A 17047-nucleotide genomic window follows, 5' to 3' on the forward strand; every position below is an offset into this window, starting at 1 on the left:
ATTAAAATCTGCAGCATATTGAAAATTAGGGCACCGTGTAAAATAAACAGCACAAGAGTTACTGTAGTAGTGGTACCATACTGGATCACGGAGGGGGCAATGAGGACTATGGGCTGTCAGGACCTTGCTGCCTAATGCAGGTCTCCTGTGTCACAGGTCCTTCACAATGGATGATTATCAGGATTATGACTGCCTTCAGATGAACAGGATGCATGTAATCTACAATCAGATGATGTGATCCAAGGAGGAAGTTTCTCTGATATGCTTAGCGTGATAGCTATTTTAGACCATAAATTTAGAAATCAGTGAATGCAGAGGATACTTTGTGTACTTATATTATCCCCAGCTGTGTCATTTGCATATAGAGTAGTGGGCCAGAGGACAGACACAAAAATGTAGGTTTCAGAGTAGCAGCCATGTTAGTCTGTATCCGCAAAAAGAGGAGGAGTACTTGTGGCACCTTAGAGACTAACAGGTTTATGTAGCAATCCTACTGCATTTGTTGATTTAGGGTGGGATTTTCAAAACTGCCTATGGGTATGTCTGCACAGTGATAAGACCCACAGCACAACTGTGGCCAGCCCAGGCCAGCTGACTTGGGCTGGAGCCCAGGCTATGTGGGTCTCAGAGCCTGGGCTCCAGCCTGAGTATCTTATACTGTAATTTTATAGCCCTGCAGCCCAAGCCCTAAGAGTCCAGGTCAACTGACCCAGGCCACCCACATTGAGGCTTTTATTGCAGTGTAGACAGAACCTAGAAGATGACTTTGGATATTTGTATTTCTTACGCATTTTTGAAGCTCTCACCCTTAAACAATACCAGTTGAGGTTCTGGGCATTTTATAGAGATTAATGAATAGCAAAGGCCTTGTCTACACTAGAAAGAGTTACAGTTATATTGGCAAACCGTCCTAGTGGAGGCACAGCTTTTACTGGAAAAATAAGTTGTTTGCTGGTATAATTTATACCAGTTCCCAAAAGGAAAAAAGGCGATACTAGCAATAGGAATTTTTTGCCAGTATAACTGGATTTATACAACAGCCTTTGCTGCAATAGCTATAGTAGTTAGGGGTGTGACCATAGCTATGTATGTCAGTATGCAAGCAAAACTTGTAGGGGTATGGCTACACTTGCAGCTGTACAGCGCTGTGAATTAAACCCGCCTTCGTACAGCTGAGTAGGGAAAGGGCTGCAGTCTGTTCACACTGACAGCTGCCAGTGCACTGCATTGGAAGCGGTGCATTATGGGCAGATATCCCAGCATTCAAGTGGCTGCAGCGTGCTTTTCAAAAGGGGTGGGGTGGAGTGTGACAGGGAGGGTGGGGGCACAGAGTGGGTTTTTGGAGTGCTGAGAGTATGTCAGCATGCTGTCTTGTAAGTTCAGACCCCCCCCATCCCACCTGCTTCTCTCTCTCTCTCTCACTCACTCAAAGCAAACAGGAAAATGTTTGCTTTTTCTCTCTGAAATGGAGCTTTGAAAGGGCACTTTGGCATTCCTGCAGCCGATCACAATGAGAAGAGTGGCCACTTGATAAGGGGATTATCACAGCACAGTAAGTTAACTCTTCATTCACACTGACACCCCCGGGAGTTGTAGCCAAGGCACAGCAAACGTTATTCCTCTCAGGGAAGTGGAGTACCAGCAGCACTGTAGCCGCGGAGATACAGCGCTGTATGTGTCTTGCCAATATGGATGGGGAATGAGGTACAGTGCTATGGGAGGCTTTATTGTGCTGTAACTCAACAAGTGTAGCCAGGACCTAAAAGTGTAGACCAGGCCTAAGAGAATTAATGACCTACAACAAAGCCTGGGTGTTCTTCAGAAAACTTCTCATTGTACGAAGTGTGTGTGTCTCCAGAACAAAGACTGATGTGTGTGTTGGGGGACATCAGGAGCAAAAAGCTAGGTGTGTTAGTAGTCCTACTTACAATGTGTTGAGGTGGGAGCAAGTCATACCTCTTCAGTTCAAGGTGATTGCTATTCCCAGTGGAAGCGGTCAGGCCAGGTCTCCACTACAGATTTCTGGGGGCATAGCAATGTTGGTCAGTAGTGCGATTCCTGATGGATATCGTTATGCCTGCAGAAGTCTGTAGGATGGATGCAGTTATACTGGCTATCGTCAGACGCTACCAGTATGGTGCTCTGCTCTGTTCAATGTTGGTATCAGTCGACTGCATATGTGTGTTCCCTCTATGTGCTGACCCGGCTCTGCGCAGATAGCTGACACAGAAGACCCCTAGAGAATCCCCAATGACCACAGACTCCAATTAGGTACGAAGGCACCTGGGCCAGGTTTATTGTCAAACGAAGCACAGTAATAGTTTCCTATAGACTCTACAGGACATACTACAAATTTGTGCCCCCTGGCAATGGACACAGCTCAGTCGGTGGTGGGACTTTCCACTGCCCCCTAGGCTGGACAGAGACATCCACTAAGGGATGTATTTTTATACACAGGTACAAACAGGTTACGCATCGTTGAACGTACTGAGGTACAGCCCCTCTATTAGGGCGTTGCCTTTCTCTTGACACAGGTTGGTCTGAACAAACTATCCAGCCATCATATTGTTTATCCATCGTATTGTTCTTTCATATTGTCTATCCATCATACTGTTCTTTTATACTGTCTAGGCTAGGTCTACCTGTTCCTTGTTATCTGTGTAGGATATGTTCGTACCCTGCTGTTCTGATGCTGTCTTGGCCATGTTCATTTTTTTTAGTGACTTCTAGCAGCCCTCTTCTTGCCAACTTCTGTGAATGGGACCTGCCTCTAGCTCACAGACCAGCTTTGCTTAACAATGTCTTGACTATTACTCTAATTCAGGCCTCATACCGGGCCCTGATACCAAGGGTTTATGTCTCATGGACTCATCTTACTACACTGGCAAACTGTGCTTTTTACCTGAATAGCTTGTTTTGCTGGTAAGGGGTGGTTTTACTATAGTGGTACAAAGCCCAGCTTTGTCAGTATAGCTGTATCTACGCTATATGTGTATACACTAGGAGTGCTTTGCTGATAGTGTAGAATCTAATGGTATTCCCATAATGGTAAAAGTGTTCCTACTGTAGGCTTCGAGTTGGTCTACTTATTCCCACAACAGAAGAGTGCTTCTATTGACATACACTGTGTCTTTGCTAGGGGACTATGCTGGCATAGCTGTGCCAACATAGGTGCTATAGTGCAGTAGTTCTCAACCAGGGCCAGTATTAGACTCGCTGGAGCCCAGGGCAGAACTCTGAAGCCCCACTGCGTGGGCCCTGGCTTTTATATGCAGAAAACCTGTAATTGTGGCACAGATGGGCTATGGTGTTTTTATAGGATGTTGAGGGGGAGGCTTAAAAAAAAAAAAAGGTTGAGAACTTCTGCTATAGGTGTAGATAAAGCCGTAATGCATGGGGCAGGAGAGTTTAGTCTTTGCACTTAAGAGTGTGAAACCAACTTTATATATAATTTTGTCATCTTTAAGTAAAATTGCTGTGGTGTTTTTTCATTTTACAGGATTGGCACAGTGTTGGCTTATCTAAGTTAGTCAAAGGAATTAAATGTAGGATTTTTGGCCAATGTTCAAGGTTTAGACTGTTGTTTTTGTATCACCTTACACCAGCATGCTCCTCATAGGGACAGGTAGTTCTGGGAATGGTAGTACAGTCCCAGAAGATTGGTACAGAAATGTCATTCCTGAAAATTTCTTCTGGATGCAAATATTTTAGGAGATATTATTATGAGTAAAGGACATTAAAAGCTGCCAAATTCCTTAATGTAAATTATCTGAAGTACCAGTATGGAACAAGACTGAGAGCTCTACATAACTAACATCAGGGAAAAGCTATTTGAGTGAAATAATGCTGTTTTTGTCTTTTTAAAAATCTACCGTGTCAAAGTGTAGGATTATGTAAATTGACAACAAATACTATGTTTGGTGGCAGACAAACCTCTGTGATTGTGTCCCCAGATAAAGCTGGGTTGATGAGTTCATTTCAGTTCAAATACAAAGAAACTAAGGATAAAAATATGTGATGGTGTAAATCAAGAAATAACAGGAAGAAAAGCTGAAGTGTACTCCAAGCAGAATTTATTAGAAGTCTATTCAAGAAAAAACACAGATCCTTTGCTTATAAGAATTTAAAGTCAATTACCTGAAAGCCAGGTATGAAAAACTTGTATTTTTAAAAATCAGTTACAGAGTAGAAACAGTACTTTTTTAAATATCACAGGCAACAGATATTTGTCTTCCAGCATAAATGGCATCAAAGATAGGTATGAATCTCACAGCAAAGCTGCATGCAGATCTAAATTAAAATTGAAAGCTTTTGAAATATAAAGCTTTTGCCATGAAATCTGCAGTAATAAAGGTATGCTGCACAAAGATGTTTCTTTACCTTTGTCTTAATGACATTATTCTGTAATAAAGTCATATGTACATTTAGATTTGGCTAGTAAAACCATTAATAAAATTTTGCATAAAATGCTATTTTACAGAATTGCACTATCCAGGTGTGCTTATGGTAAGAGGGGCAAGTAAAGATGTTCTGTATTATGAAAATGGCAAAGATCAAATGAAGAACTTTGATTTTTTTTTTTTTAAATCAACACCAAAATGGTTCTGTACAAAAAAGTACAAAATGCTGGAGACTACTTACATAGTGATAAGATCAACCCTTTATCACCAGAAAAATGCAATAGAAGCCTTTACCATCTATAAGGTGCTGAAGAAACCAAATTTAAATTGTTTTGTATAAAGCCACAATTATCATCCTGTCTTGTAATTTCATATATTATTTTTGCTTACCTTCGCATAAGGAAAAAGAATGGTGTGTTCAGATATTTGTTTCATTCAGAAAAAAATACTAAAATGTATCAGTTTTAATAGCTGTGACTTGGTTTTTGTGTGTACTATATTCCTAAACAAGAAATCAGATTTTGTTAACATATACATATATATCTAGTGAAATAAAATCAGTACATCTGTGCATATTTTTTCAGGTGGCTATGTTAGAATACAATGTTGCACTAACACTGTTTATTGTTTTGTAAGCTTCATCTGATAAATAAAAACACTAACCTCTCAAATTTCATGTTGCTGATTATTACAACAAATTTAGATATAGCCATGTAATGTTAGACATCAGTAGATCGCTATTGTTGTCTATCTTGATAGCTCATTGTCTCATCATTATCCACAAACTCTCTAGATTTCATGCCTCTTGCACTTCTTTAGTTTTAACAGAAAGCACTATAGCTTATTTGGAAAAAATAAGATTTAACCAATACAATCACACCCATCCAACACACTTGCAGTTTCTCCATTTTAACTACTCTTGCTTGACATTTTACAATTGCTGTGCATATGTTACAACATATAAGTGCAGGCAAAAAAAAAATCTATATAATAATTGTCATATATCGTAAACCAGGAGAATAGGCAAACTTGTGATACAGCAGAGTGAAAGCAACATAAGTTGCCAACCTAAAAAGAATGTGGACACAACTTTTTATTTTTTTAAAAAGTAAACAACTTTCTCTTTGTACCAGGTGGAAGCTAAGAATCAAATTTTTGCATAGCATTTAATGCTAGTATCACAAATGTCCCAAACAATGCAGATTTTCTCATGGTTAGGCACCTGTGTACCTTCCATCAAGGTTTTCCTATTCCTTTGTTGCTAATGGGGGCCGGGAGGGGGGGGGGACGGGATGACTTAAGTAGGAAAAAGTACTTAAATGTTGAAACGATTCCTCTTGTTTCATAAAAGCTTAGTTATTCATACACTGTAGTCGTTGCTGTAATACTGCTGGAACGGTTTGGCAGATGAGGATGGGGATGATGATGAACTAGATGACCTTTATTTGAGACTGCAAAGCAAGAAAACAGAAGGCCTGTTGTAGCATGTTTTCTAGCAGCTTTATGCAGATATGTTGCAGAGATGCATAAATAAGTAGGGGAAAAAATTCACAGCTTCTTGACATAGTTTCCAGGGAAAGTACCAAAGAATTTGGTTCTTCTTGAGGTTCCTGAAAGTAAAAGTAATAAATGAAAGATGACAGTAACAGTAAGAAATAACTATGCATGTGTGGCCTTTAAATTTTGTTTTCAGTTTATGAAATTTCATTAGCACTACAAATATTAGGACAGGAAAGACTTTTTATGCTTGTAGAAAGCCAAACTGACCCTGTGCATTGCATAGCTTGATGAATTACATTTCCCAGTCGCAAACTGTTATCAGCTTAAAATATGATGAAGGGAAAAGCAACTACAAGAGGCATAGTTATGTTATTTTATTTCAATTATGTGTATCCAGATTATAATTTGTAATAATTTTAACATATTAAAATATTGACTTAGTAACTTTGAGAGTTATTTAACAATGTTAATTGTAATGAAATAATCTGGCATAAGGGTGGATGTCATCAGCAGTTCTGTAGGATTTCCAAAATAATTTAGGATTAGCAGGACAAGTATAAAATATTTCTATAGTTTATGTAAAATGTTTGGAGTGATCAAGTCAGCTTTCTTTGGTCCCATTTCTGAAACCCTTATTCACAGAAAGTAATACTTGCTTACATGAGTAGTCCCATTGAAATCTATGGGATAATTATGTGAATAAATTCCACTCAGTCTAGGTGAAGGTTGCATGGTAGTGCTCTTTATTAAATAAGTGGGATGCTACCTATTGGCTTTGGATCAGGCTAGTCCCCAAAGACTTCAACATAATCAGGGTTATTCTAAGTGGCAAATTGATTGTAATTTGGCACTCATAATGCATCAAATTATACAATTATCTAAATATAAAGAAAACGATGAGGGGAGCAAATATTTCTGAAATTAAAAAAAACCAAACCAACCAAAATAAAACATACCCACAAACCATCCATCATCACACTTTTCCATCACATCAATGATATCTCCCTCTCTGAGCTCCAGTTCATCTTCGTTCCTAGGAGTATAGTTATATAGAGCCTGAAACCTTAAACAGGACAAATAGTGTGTTTTAAAAAAATAAGTTCTTTTCACCTTTACTTAGCTCCAGGAGCTTGTCAAACATTTAACTAACTTTCAAGGTAACATACTCCACTAAAAACTACAACACTGCATATTGGAAAACAGCAATGCAGGAAACCTTTGCCTGCATAAGTAAAGTACTTATGGGACTAGGTCCAGAATGGAATTCATAGCATAGTTTATATAAAAGACAACGCATGTGAGATTACTAAATTGTTTACAGTGAGATTCATACAGCTATGCAATCTAACTGAAAATGCTAATGCACAACTCCTCTCAACTCTATTCTGAGAAGGCATGAAGCTTTTGAGAAAGAGTTAGGCGGGAAAAGAAAGGTGGGGGTGGAGTAGCCATGGCCTAAAGGAGAGAGGGAAAGAGTAAAATGATGTGGGGGGGGGGGAGAGGAAATTAAGATGCTGGTCCCAATATCTTAGGAGATAAACTAACTTCTCCCACTTCCTCCTATGGTGTATGTCCCTTTTGGACCTCCTGGATTCTGGGTCTGGCTAGCCATGTACTTGGCCCTCACTGTAAATTAGAGCAGCCTCAGAGGCTGAACAGATAAAATAAAAATAGATGGAAATGGAGAAAGTGGGAGAGAAAAGGAAGGGAAAAAATGAAAAAAGTACTGTATATCCCTGGCAGAAAAAGAGACGCTAAAGGGAAGGCACATACTAGGAATGGGTGGAACATTAGACATTTCACCTGGTTCATTTATTGTTTTACATTTATGAGTGACCTTAGTTGTCATGAATGTGATAGCTTGAATCAGGCTGTACGTAAGGCAAACTGTGCTAACTTTCACAAACAGGTTTTTCATTCTACTGCATTTCTACCTTACAGTACGCTCTACTTTTTCAATCCTGGCCTTTCAGTTACATGATGATGTGTGTGATGGATAAATGGCAAGAGAAATGAGACCACCAAACTCATTTTCTTTCAGTTCCTGTGTTAGAGGTGAAAGAATAGTGTATTAAGTTATTAGGGCTAGATGGTACTTATACAATAGTCCTGCATAAGGAGTCACATGTAATTGCAGCAGCCGAAGAGCATCCCAGGGATAGAATTCCTTCCTTTCTTCTCTACACTCTTCTTTCTCCAGGAAGGGGAACAGTCTCCTATTGGTCCACCCCAATAGCAGATTACAACAATTCTTACTGTGCCAGTTGGCGTACTGTGGGGATGTAGTCAAGATCCCCCCACATTCCACTATGCTTCTTTGCCCATTCCATGTCCATCTATGCAGGGCTGAGCATACAGCTTACCCCTCTGGCATACAGTAGAAACACAGGGATGCTACACAGCAGTATGTGTGTAGGTTTTTATGTTCCCTTATCCTGAGCTATAATCTGGCTCTTTGGATGATATGAGTTCCTAAAACTTCCTCCAACCTAACAAAATTCCCGAATTGGGTGATTAATTCTTCTGGTGGTGGGGTCAGTGCTGAAAATTAACAGAATAATGCTCTGCCTGAACAGATTTAAATGGGAGTTAGGTGCCCTAACCCCTCTAGGTGTCTGTGCGCATCTTTAGGGTTGTAAAAATGTGGCCCTTTGGCACTTCAGGGCTTAAGTCTCATTTCATTGCAAGTCAGTGAGACTTAGGCTACCTGGCCCTGATCCAAAGCTCTTTTGAAGCCAACAGAATAACTCCTATTGACTCCAATTGGTTTTGGATTAGGACCAGAGTGCCCAAGTCACTTTTGAAAACTGAATTTAAGAGCCTAAGTCACTTAGATGCTTTTGAAATTTTTACTCTTTATCTAGTTTTATCACTTGCTCATGCCAAGTTCCCTGGTAAGATATGATGTTGCATTCTTGTTATCAACTTCATTCACTTCCTACATTTTGCTCACTTTCCTAATCCTGAAAGATCCCTTGACAAACAATAATTTACAGGAGATAATTCAGGGCCAGTGTAGCAGACAAGCTGAATTATTATTAAATCTTTATAACTGACATTCTGCTCAAGAAATCTGAAAATGAAGGAATCACAAAATGACCATGAACTGGTTTTTAAATTAATTTCCATCTTAACTGTAAAACATGGAGAAATGTAGCAGTTTTTGTGTGTAGCTACTCTATAGTACATTTGTCTTCATTTGTGAGATAATATCCCTTCATAATTCAGTTTTGCCATCACGGATTTCCTGGATGTCTTTCAACATTATTTGGCTAACTGTGTTATCCTATGATTCTACTAGCTAGTTTACTGATTCCTTGGAAAATATGCTGGCTATTGTTCCCCTTCTTTAAGTGCCAATGTTGTATCTCTGGTTAAGTAGATAAGAAATATACTTACGGTTCCCCCCCACTGTGTATGTTTTCATGAGCAAACACAGGGCGCTGTGGCTGTAATGAAATGATTGGAAATGTAATAAAGATTTAAAATTGTTACTAATTTAAGTATAATTTGGATACTGGCATGATACATACTCCGTTTTAAAAGATAAAGAAAAGAGCAAGCACTAGAACTTTTACAGGTTTAAAGACTAGATTATTTTGAAGGACATAGTGAAAATTAAAAAAAGAACAGCTTTTAATTTATCCAGTCTAAATCTTTTCATGCCGAAGGAAAAGGTCAGAGTTGAGCCCGATTACTTTTTCAAATATCACTAACAGTGCAGGAATGGAGATACCATGAAACTCAAATGCAAATAATGCCTGTTACACAATCTTTGCCTCAAGTGTGTTCTCAGACAAAACAGGAACCAAAAATCATTCTTAACAGTGAAGTATGAGCATCCATTCATTATGATTTTTCTAGACAAACAATATTCCTACATACTCTTTTAAAAGAATCAAACTAATTATGTCAACATGTAGTTTAGAAGGGAAAAGTTGGCAGATATTTCCAGTGCAATGACCTTTTAAGAGTTACCTTCCTTTTTAAATTAGCACCACCCCAATATGTAACAGATGGTTTTAATATTGGAAGTGAAAAAACCTTAACTTCCTAAAAAAAATCACACCATGTTATGAACAAATAGAAGCCATTTGTTTATATCTATCTATATCCACATTAGACTCAATCCAGAAAAGATGGAGGACATGCTGGTTGGAAAAGGAAAGCAATAATTAGGATTGTGATTATGCTGTCTATTAGTGGAGGCTGCCCTCCCCTCACCAAAGAGATTTGCAGTCTGGAAGTACTTTGGAAACCTTAACTGTTTTTTGATACCTAGGTACCAAAGATAACTCACTCCATATGTTCTCCTATGATTTAATTAAGAGTTAGTGGACTCTTTTTTTTTGATGTCATGGATGTTATCGTATTTGTCCATACTTTTGTCTTCTCTAGGTTTGACTATTCCAGTCCACTTTATTATAGGTTACTCTTGAAGCTCACTATGAAGCTTCAAATAGGGAAAAACAATGTCTTGTTTACTTGCAGTAACGAAGAAACACAGTATGATATCATTGCTTCTGTGCTCTGGAACTGCACTGGTTTCTCAACTGCTCTTGATGAAATTAAAGAGGTGGTCTCCTTTCTATAAATGGTTACATATTTAGTGACCTGCTTACCTGAAGTGACTACTCAAGGAGCCAACACAAATTTGTGCTTGTTAAAGATGGTCTTCTAATAAAGATGGAACAGAATGGTACACTGTAGTTTTAAGCATACCGTGAGATAGTCTCTAATAACAAGTGATTGCCAAATAAGAGAGTGACATCTTGTCCAGATTTCAGTGTATCTCAAAAAACTGGTAATTTTTAAATGTTTATTCTCATAGGGTTGCTGCCTCTCAACAGCTACATAAGCATCTGGGACACTAAGGAATAAAGCCATGGGAGACAGTGTCTTCCTGATGACTCTGTAGGTGGGTTGGTATCCTCCCTAGCAGAGTGGGCAAACTACATAGCACGAGTTCACTGCTGTCAGTTTCCATATGGGACTATATCTAATTATAATGGGCACAGAACCCCAGCAACCTCCTACACCACGGCCACCTCCTGGAACAGGCCAACGTGCCCCTGCGGGGGGCATGTGGCTCTGCATACTGCCCCTCTCTGCAGGCACTGCACCCGACAGCTCCCATTGGCCACAGTTCCCTGTTCCTGGCCAATGGGAGCTGCAAGGGCAGTGCATGGTGACCTCTTCTGGGAGCAGCATGGGGCCAGGACAGGCAGGGAGCCTGCCTTAGGCCTGGTCTACACTACGTGTTAAACCGATTTTAGCAGTGTTAAACCGATTTAACGCTGTGCCTGTCCACACTATGAGGCCCTTTATATTGATATAAAGGGCTCTTTAAATCGGTTTCTGTACTCCTCAACGAGAGGAGTAGCGCTAAAATCGGTATTACCATATCGGATTAAGGTTAGTGTGGCTGCAAATCGACGGTATTAGCCTCCGGGCAGTATCCCACAGTGCACCACTGTGACCGCTCTGGACAGCAATCTGAACTCGGATGCTGTGGCCAGGTAAACAGGAAAAGCCCCATGAAATTTAGATTTTCATTTCCTGTTTGCCCAGTGTGGAGCTCTGATCAGCACGGGTGGCGATGCAGTCCCAAATCCAAAAAGAGCTTCAGCATGGGCTGTACGGGAGATACTGGATCTGATCGCTGTATGGGGAGACAAATCTGTTCTATTAAAGCTCCATTACAGAAGACGAAATGTCAAAGTGTTTGAAAAAAAATCTCCAGGCTATGATACAGAGTCCACAGCACAGTGCTGCGTGACAAGCGTAACGGGAAGCCAGAGACTCAAATGGACGCTCATGGAGGGAGGGGGTACTGAGGAGTCCAGCTATCCCACAGTCCATAGCAGTCTCCGAAAAGTATTTGCATTCTTGGCTGAGCTCCCAATGCCTGTAGGTTCAAACCACAGTTGTCCTGGCGGTGGTTCAGGGAATAGCCTCCTCATTTAACTCCCCCCAACACACACGTGAAAGAAAAGGGAAAGGAATTGTTTCTTGACTTCTGTCAAGTCATCCTGTGTTACTGATGCTCTGGGTAGACTGATTGCTGCCAGCAGTGAGCGCAGTATTCGCTCCTCTCCCTCCCAAGGTGGCAGATGATGCAGTAGGTGTATCGGTCCTTATTCACCCGTGAGTGCTCCAATGCTTGAGATAACTGTGAATACCCTGCAGGCTGATGTGATGCCGGCCGGGGCGCCTTTAGGGTAAAAATAGAGATGATTCCTGTCATTCCCAGTGAGATGGGACGAAGGCTTGGTACCGGTCTTCATCATAGAACTGGCTCCTCGTCCCCACAGCCGCTATGTCCTGACGGACTATCATTAGCATCGGAGCTGTGCGTCCCCCTCATTTTACTTCAATAACAAGTCCTGTTTTCTTATATCTGCTCGTTCTAATACTTCATGAACACAAATGGGAGGGACACTGAAGCAACGGACTAGCCCGGAAGGTTGGGGGAGAGGGAAGCAACGGGGGGTCTTTGCAGGGCACCCCGTAATGGCATGTAGCTCATCATTCTGCGGGATCTGACACGGAGCAGCTGTCTCTCTGATACACTGGTTTTCTAGTACAACTGCCCCATATTCTAGCAGGACTGACTATTTTAGAAACCATAAAGGACGGGATGACTCAAGGAGTCATTCCCAGTTTGGTGTTTCGTTGCCCCCGGCGATCTCAGCCAGGGGCACCGTGAGCACCCGTCGATAGCAGCAGACAGACAGAGAACAGATAACCACATCTCATGCCAAATTTACCCCGGCAGCAGATGGTACAGAATGACTGTGTGTTTATCCATCTCTGCTATATGCAAAAGCAAAGGGAATGCTCTTTGTACGCTGGAGTATACGCCTCTGTCGCGCGCATCCAGTACACATACGGTGACTGTAAAAAAAAAAAAAAAGCTGAACACGCTCCGTGGTGCCGTGCCTTGGCTTCTGCCAGGGCAATCCAGGGAAAAGGCGGAAATGATTGTCAGCTGCTGCTTTCCCGGGGAGGAAGGAATGACTGACGACATTTACCCAGAACCACCCGCGACAATGATTTTTGCCCCATCAGCCACTGGGCTCTCAACCCAGAATTCTAAGGGGCAGGGGAGACTGCGGGAACTATGGGATAGCTATGGAATAGCTACTCGCAGTGCAACGCTCCGGAAATCGACGCTGCCTCGGACCATGGACGCACACCGCTGAATTAATGTGCTTAGTGTGGCCGTGTGCACTCGACTTTATACAATCTGTTTTACAGAACTGGTTTATGTAAAATCGGAATAATCCCATAGTGTAGATGTACCCCTTAGTGGCAGCCCCGCTGCACCACTGTACTTTTAGCAGCTGGAGAGCGTGATTGACTGGGAGAGTTTCCAGGATCGACCAGTGGATCGCTATTGACCGCTTGGTGACCACTGTTTTATACACTGACAACTCTCAATCTTAATTAATTACTAATAGTGTTGCCAGAGCTAAGCAAATCAAACTAAAGAGTTCAGAGACAGCCAGCCACACACCTTTTAAAAAAGATAAGAACAAAACTACTTCAGTGTTCTCCTCTCACAGAGTTTCTTCACAGCCATGTCTAATTTTTCCATCTGATTTAAAAAAAAACCACCACCAAAAACATGCATCACTAAGTAATTTTAAAGCAAGCTTTTAGGTTAGGTAAAATGATGGTCTATCCCTCTTTAAAGAGTCCCCTTAGCTAGTTTTCAAACTGGAACGGTCCTGTGATTTGACAATTGCATCTATAATAGGAACTGATCCACCACATGAATATACAAGATTTCAAACAAAATAGTTATTTAAAGGTGGTGGTTTTTTTCCTTTTCTTGAGGAGCCCTCTGTACCTTGGGTGGATAAATACAAATTCTTCCCTCTACAAACACTTTGATCCATTTCAAAGCCCCCACTCCTTGTCTACTATCCTTATAGTTGAAGAAGACTGGACAAAATTCTCTTTGCAGCCCAATTTGTCATGTGATTCTAGACAACTTTCTCCTTTGTTGCTAGGCACATGACTGCCTGAGTATTTTGCAGCACTCCCAGTGCAAAAATCATAACATAAAAAACAAATTGATATGTAGTGTTGTTAGCTGTCCGAGTGGAATACATACAGATTTATACTGAAGCTAACAAGTTAAGCCACATTTTGATTAAGGGTTACTAATTGCACATTATAATCATCACAGTTTTTCATTTAGCTAAAATTACACAATGTTAATGTTGCACCCAAGGTTATTTTTAAATTAGTGCACACAATTTATTGCAGAGAATATTAGAAACAGTCTCAATTTCATGTTTATAGAGTTTAGGGCTAGATTTTCAAAGGTATTTAGTTGCCTAAAGAGAGAGCAGCATCTAGTGGATTTGCAAAAGTCTATCTCCCATAAGAGTTAGACACTTAGGACTTTTGAAAATCCCACTAAGCACATAGCTGCATATTTAGTTGCCTAAATATCTTTGAAAATCTGTCCCTACATGTCCATCTATCCTTCCTGATATAAATTCCGTTTGTTTATGTGATATGCATAAAACATTCTTAAAGTATCTTTGTTTTTATGTCATCTAATGGTGAGAAATTCAAATGATAAAACAAAACATATTATCTGACTGTAGTAAACAATCATCAAAATCTGACTGATCAAGCAGAAATGGGAACAGGTATTGGGACTGGATTCAATACGTGATCCTGACCTATGCTCTATCTGCCCTTCCGCATACCCTTGAATGTGATTTGAATACCAGTGGCAGGCTCCATGTACTTCTCTTTTAAACTCCTATTGATGGGTTGTTGTTAATTTGTTTTGGGTTTTTTTTTTTTTTTTTTGCAAACAATAAAGGGTAACATTCTTAAAAACAATATTATAAATGACTGAATACCTTGAACATATGCCAAATGAGGAAGAAATGAGTCAAGCAATGTATAATACTACTGTCATCTTCTCCATGTAATTCCAACACGTCTCTGTTAAATATAGTATCTCTGCTTAAGTCAGACAATGTTGACATGACAGCGTGTAAAATGCATTGGTACTCAAGGCAAGAGATAATTTTACATTCCAGACAATTAGAAATAATAGTATTTAGCAAATACATAATACGTTACATATTCACAGAACTGTAGAAACAAATAATAAAGCATCACAATGCCCTTGCAAGGTAAACAGGGACTTTGATCTCCATTGTTTAGATGCAGAAACACACAGAAAGGCTAGGCAGAGACTAGTCTATGTCAGGTCAGGAGCAGAGCTGGGATGACAACCCAGGAAACCTAGACACTCAGGGCTTGGCTACACTTGTGAATTGGAGCTCATTAAAGCAGCCCTGGGTGCCCTAAGTCACAACCCGTCCATATGTCTACACTGCAGTTAAAAACCTGTGGCTGGCCTATGTCAGCTGACTTGGGCTCACAGGGCCTGGGCTAAGGGCCACTGTTTCATTGCAGCGTAGACTTCTGGGCTCATGGTGGAGCCTGGACTCTAGGGCCTGGAAGGTGGGAGGGTCCCAGAGCTTGGGCTCCAGTCCCAGTCTAGAAGTCTACACTGCAATCAAACAATCCAACAGCCTGAGCCCTGCAAACCTGAGTCAGCTGGCATGAGCCAGCTGCAGATTTTTAATTGCAGTGCAGACATACCCTCAGGCAAGAGAGTGATTGGGGTCGCAGAGGGACTTATGCCTTGGCTACACTTGCATGTTATACCACAATAAAGCCTCTCAGAGCACTCTACCTTACTCCCCATCCACACTGGCAAGACATGAAGAGCGCTCTGACTCCCTGGCTGGAGCACTCCTGGTAGTCCACCTCCCCAAGAGGATTAACAGCTGTTGCATATTGGGTGAGATGCTTCAGTGCCAGTGTAAACGCTCTAGTTGACCTCCAGAAACGTCCCATAATCCCCTTAACTGAAGTGGCCTCTCTTGTCTTTGAACTCGGGATGCGGAAGTGCCCTTTCAAAGCTCCGTTTCGGAGTGCTGGCTGCTTATCTGGTCTGAGAAAAAAACAAACAGCTAATGTTTGCTTTGAGTGAGTGAGCGAGAGGCAGGGGGGTCTGAACTTCCAAGACAGCATGTTGACACACACTCAGCACCCCAAAAACCCACCCTCTCCCCTCCCCTACACTCCCTGTCATACTCCACCCATTTGAAAAGCACGTTGCAGCCACTTGAATGCTGGGATAGCTGCCCATAAATGCACTGCTCCCAATGCAGCTGCAAGTGCTGCAGATGTGGCCACAACAGTGCGCTTTCAGCTCTCAGTGTGGACAGACTGGAGTGCTTTTCCTAGTGAGCTCTTCGAAGGCTAGTTTAGCTTAAAGCGCTCTACAGCTGCAAATGTAGCTAAGCCCTCAGAGTTTCTAGATTCCAATCCCATGGCTCAGTTTACCAGACCATATTGCCTCCTGTGTAGGAGTAAAAGATTTAGGACTTTAATTTCAACAGTGCACAATCACAACTGTCTGCATGAACATATACACAACTGCACATCTCATTTGCATGTATGGTTACTGCAACTGTGTCTGCATGTAAGGCATTTTGGCATGCTGATGGCTAATTGGGGCACATATGGTAACTGACATGCAAATTAGGTGTGCAATTGTGGGTGCCTAGTCTTGGAATTAAGCCCATAAAGAATACACAACACATCATACTGATCAGTATAGCATCCTTATACTGTTTTTTGCATCCTATCATGTGGAGTAACATAGGACCTAAACCTTCTCTCTACTTTAGTGGGAATGGAATCTATCCTCTAATTTGCCTCCTAACAAGCAATATCACTGCCCCCTACCACCTAATTTCTGGTTTGTCTTTTTGTGATGTCTCTGGTACATACCAGTTCAATGGGAAATAGGGTTGCAAACTGTCTAATTGCACAAACCCAAACACCCTTCCCCAAGGCCATGCCCCTGCCCCTTCTGAGGCCCTTCCCCCATCCTCACTCACTTTCACCAGGCTGGGGCAGGGGGTTGGAGTCTGAGAGGGGATGCGGGCTCTGGGAGGGAGTTTGGGTGCGGGAGGGAGCTGGAGCAGGGGGTTAGGGTGTGGGGGGGTTCGGCAGTGCTTACCTCCGGTACCTCGGGGGGAGGCATGTCTGGCAGCAGCTCCAAGGCTCATGGGCGGCCAGGCGGCTCTGCATTC

At 41.5% G+C, this 17047-nt stretch overlaps 1 protein-coding gene across 9 annotated transcripts in view; it reads right to left on the minus strand.

Annotated features, from left to right (window-relative positions):
* Window positions 1–5683: 5683 nt before the first annotated feature.
* SORBS2 (sorbin and SH3 domain containing 2) overlaps window positions 5684–17047 on the minus strand; it is a 436274-nt gene continuing 424910 nt past the window's right edge. For 8 of the 9 annotated variants that reach the window (XM_075066419.1, XM_075066418.1, XM_075066421.1 and 5 more), the window contains 3 exons: window positions 9300–9349; window positions 6857–6963; window positions 5684–6010 (listed from right to left, as the gene is read on the minus strand). In XM_075066419.1, coding sequence (XP_074922520.1) covers window positions 5949–6010; window positions 6857–6963; window positions 9300–9349 — 219 coding nt within the window. In that variant the 3' untranslated portion in view covers window positions 5684–5948. The remainder of the gene's footprint in view (window positions 6011–6856; window positions 6964–9299; window positions 9350–17047) is intronic. The other variant, XM_075066420.1, reaches the window with a different exon arrangement.

Source organism: Chelonoidis abingdonii, chromosome 5 (genome assembly GCF_003597395.2).
Source record: "Chelonoidis abingdonii isolate Lonesome George chromosome 5, CheloAbing_2.0, whole genome shotgun sequence".
NCBI classification, from domain to species: domain Eukaryota; kingdom Metazoa; phylum Chordata; order Testudines; family Testudinidae; genus Chelonoidis; species Chelonoidis abingdonii.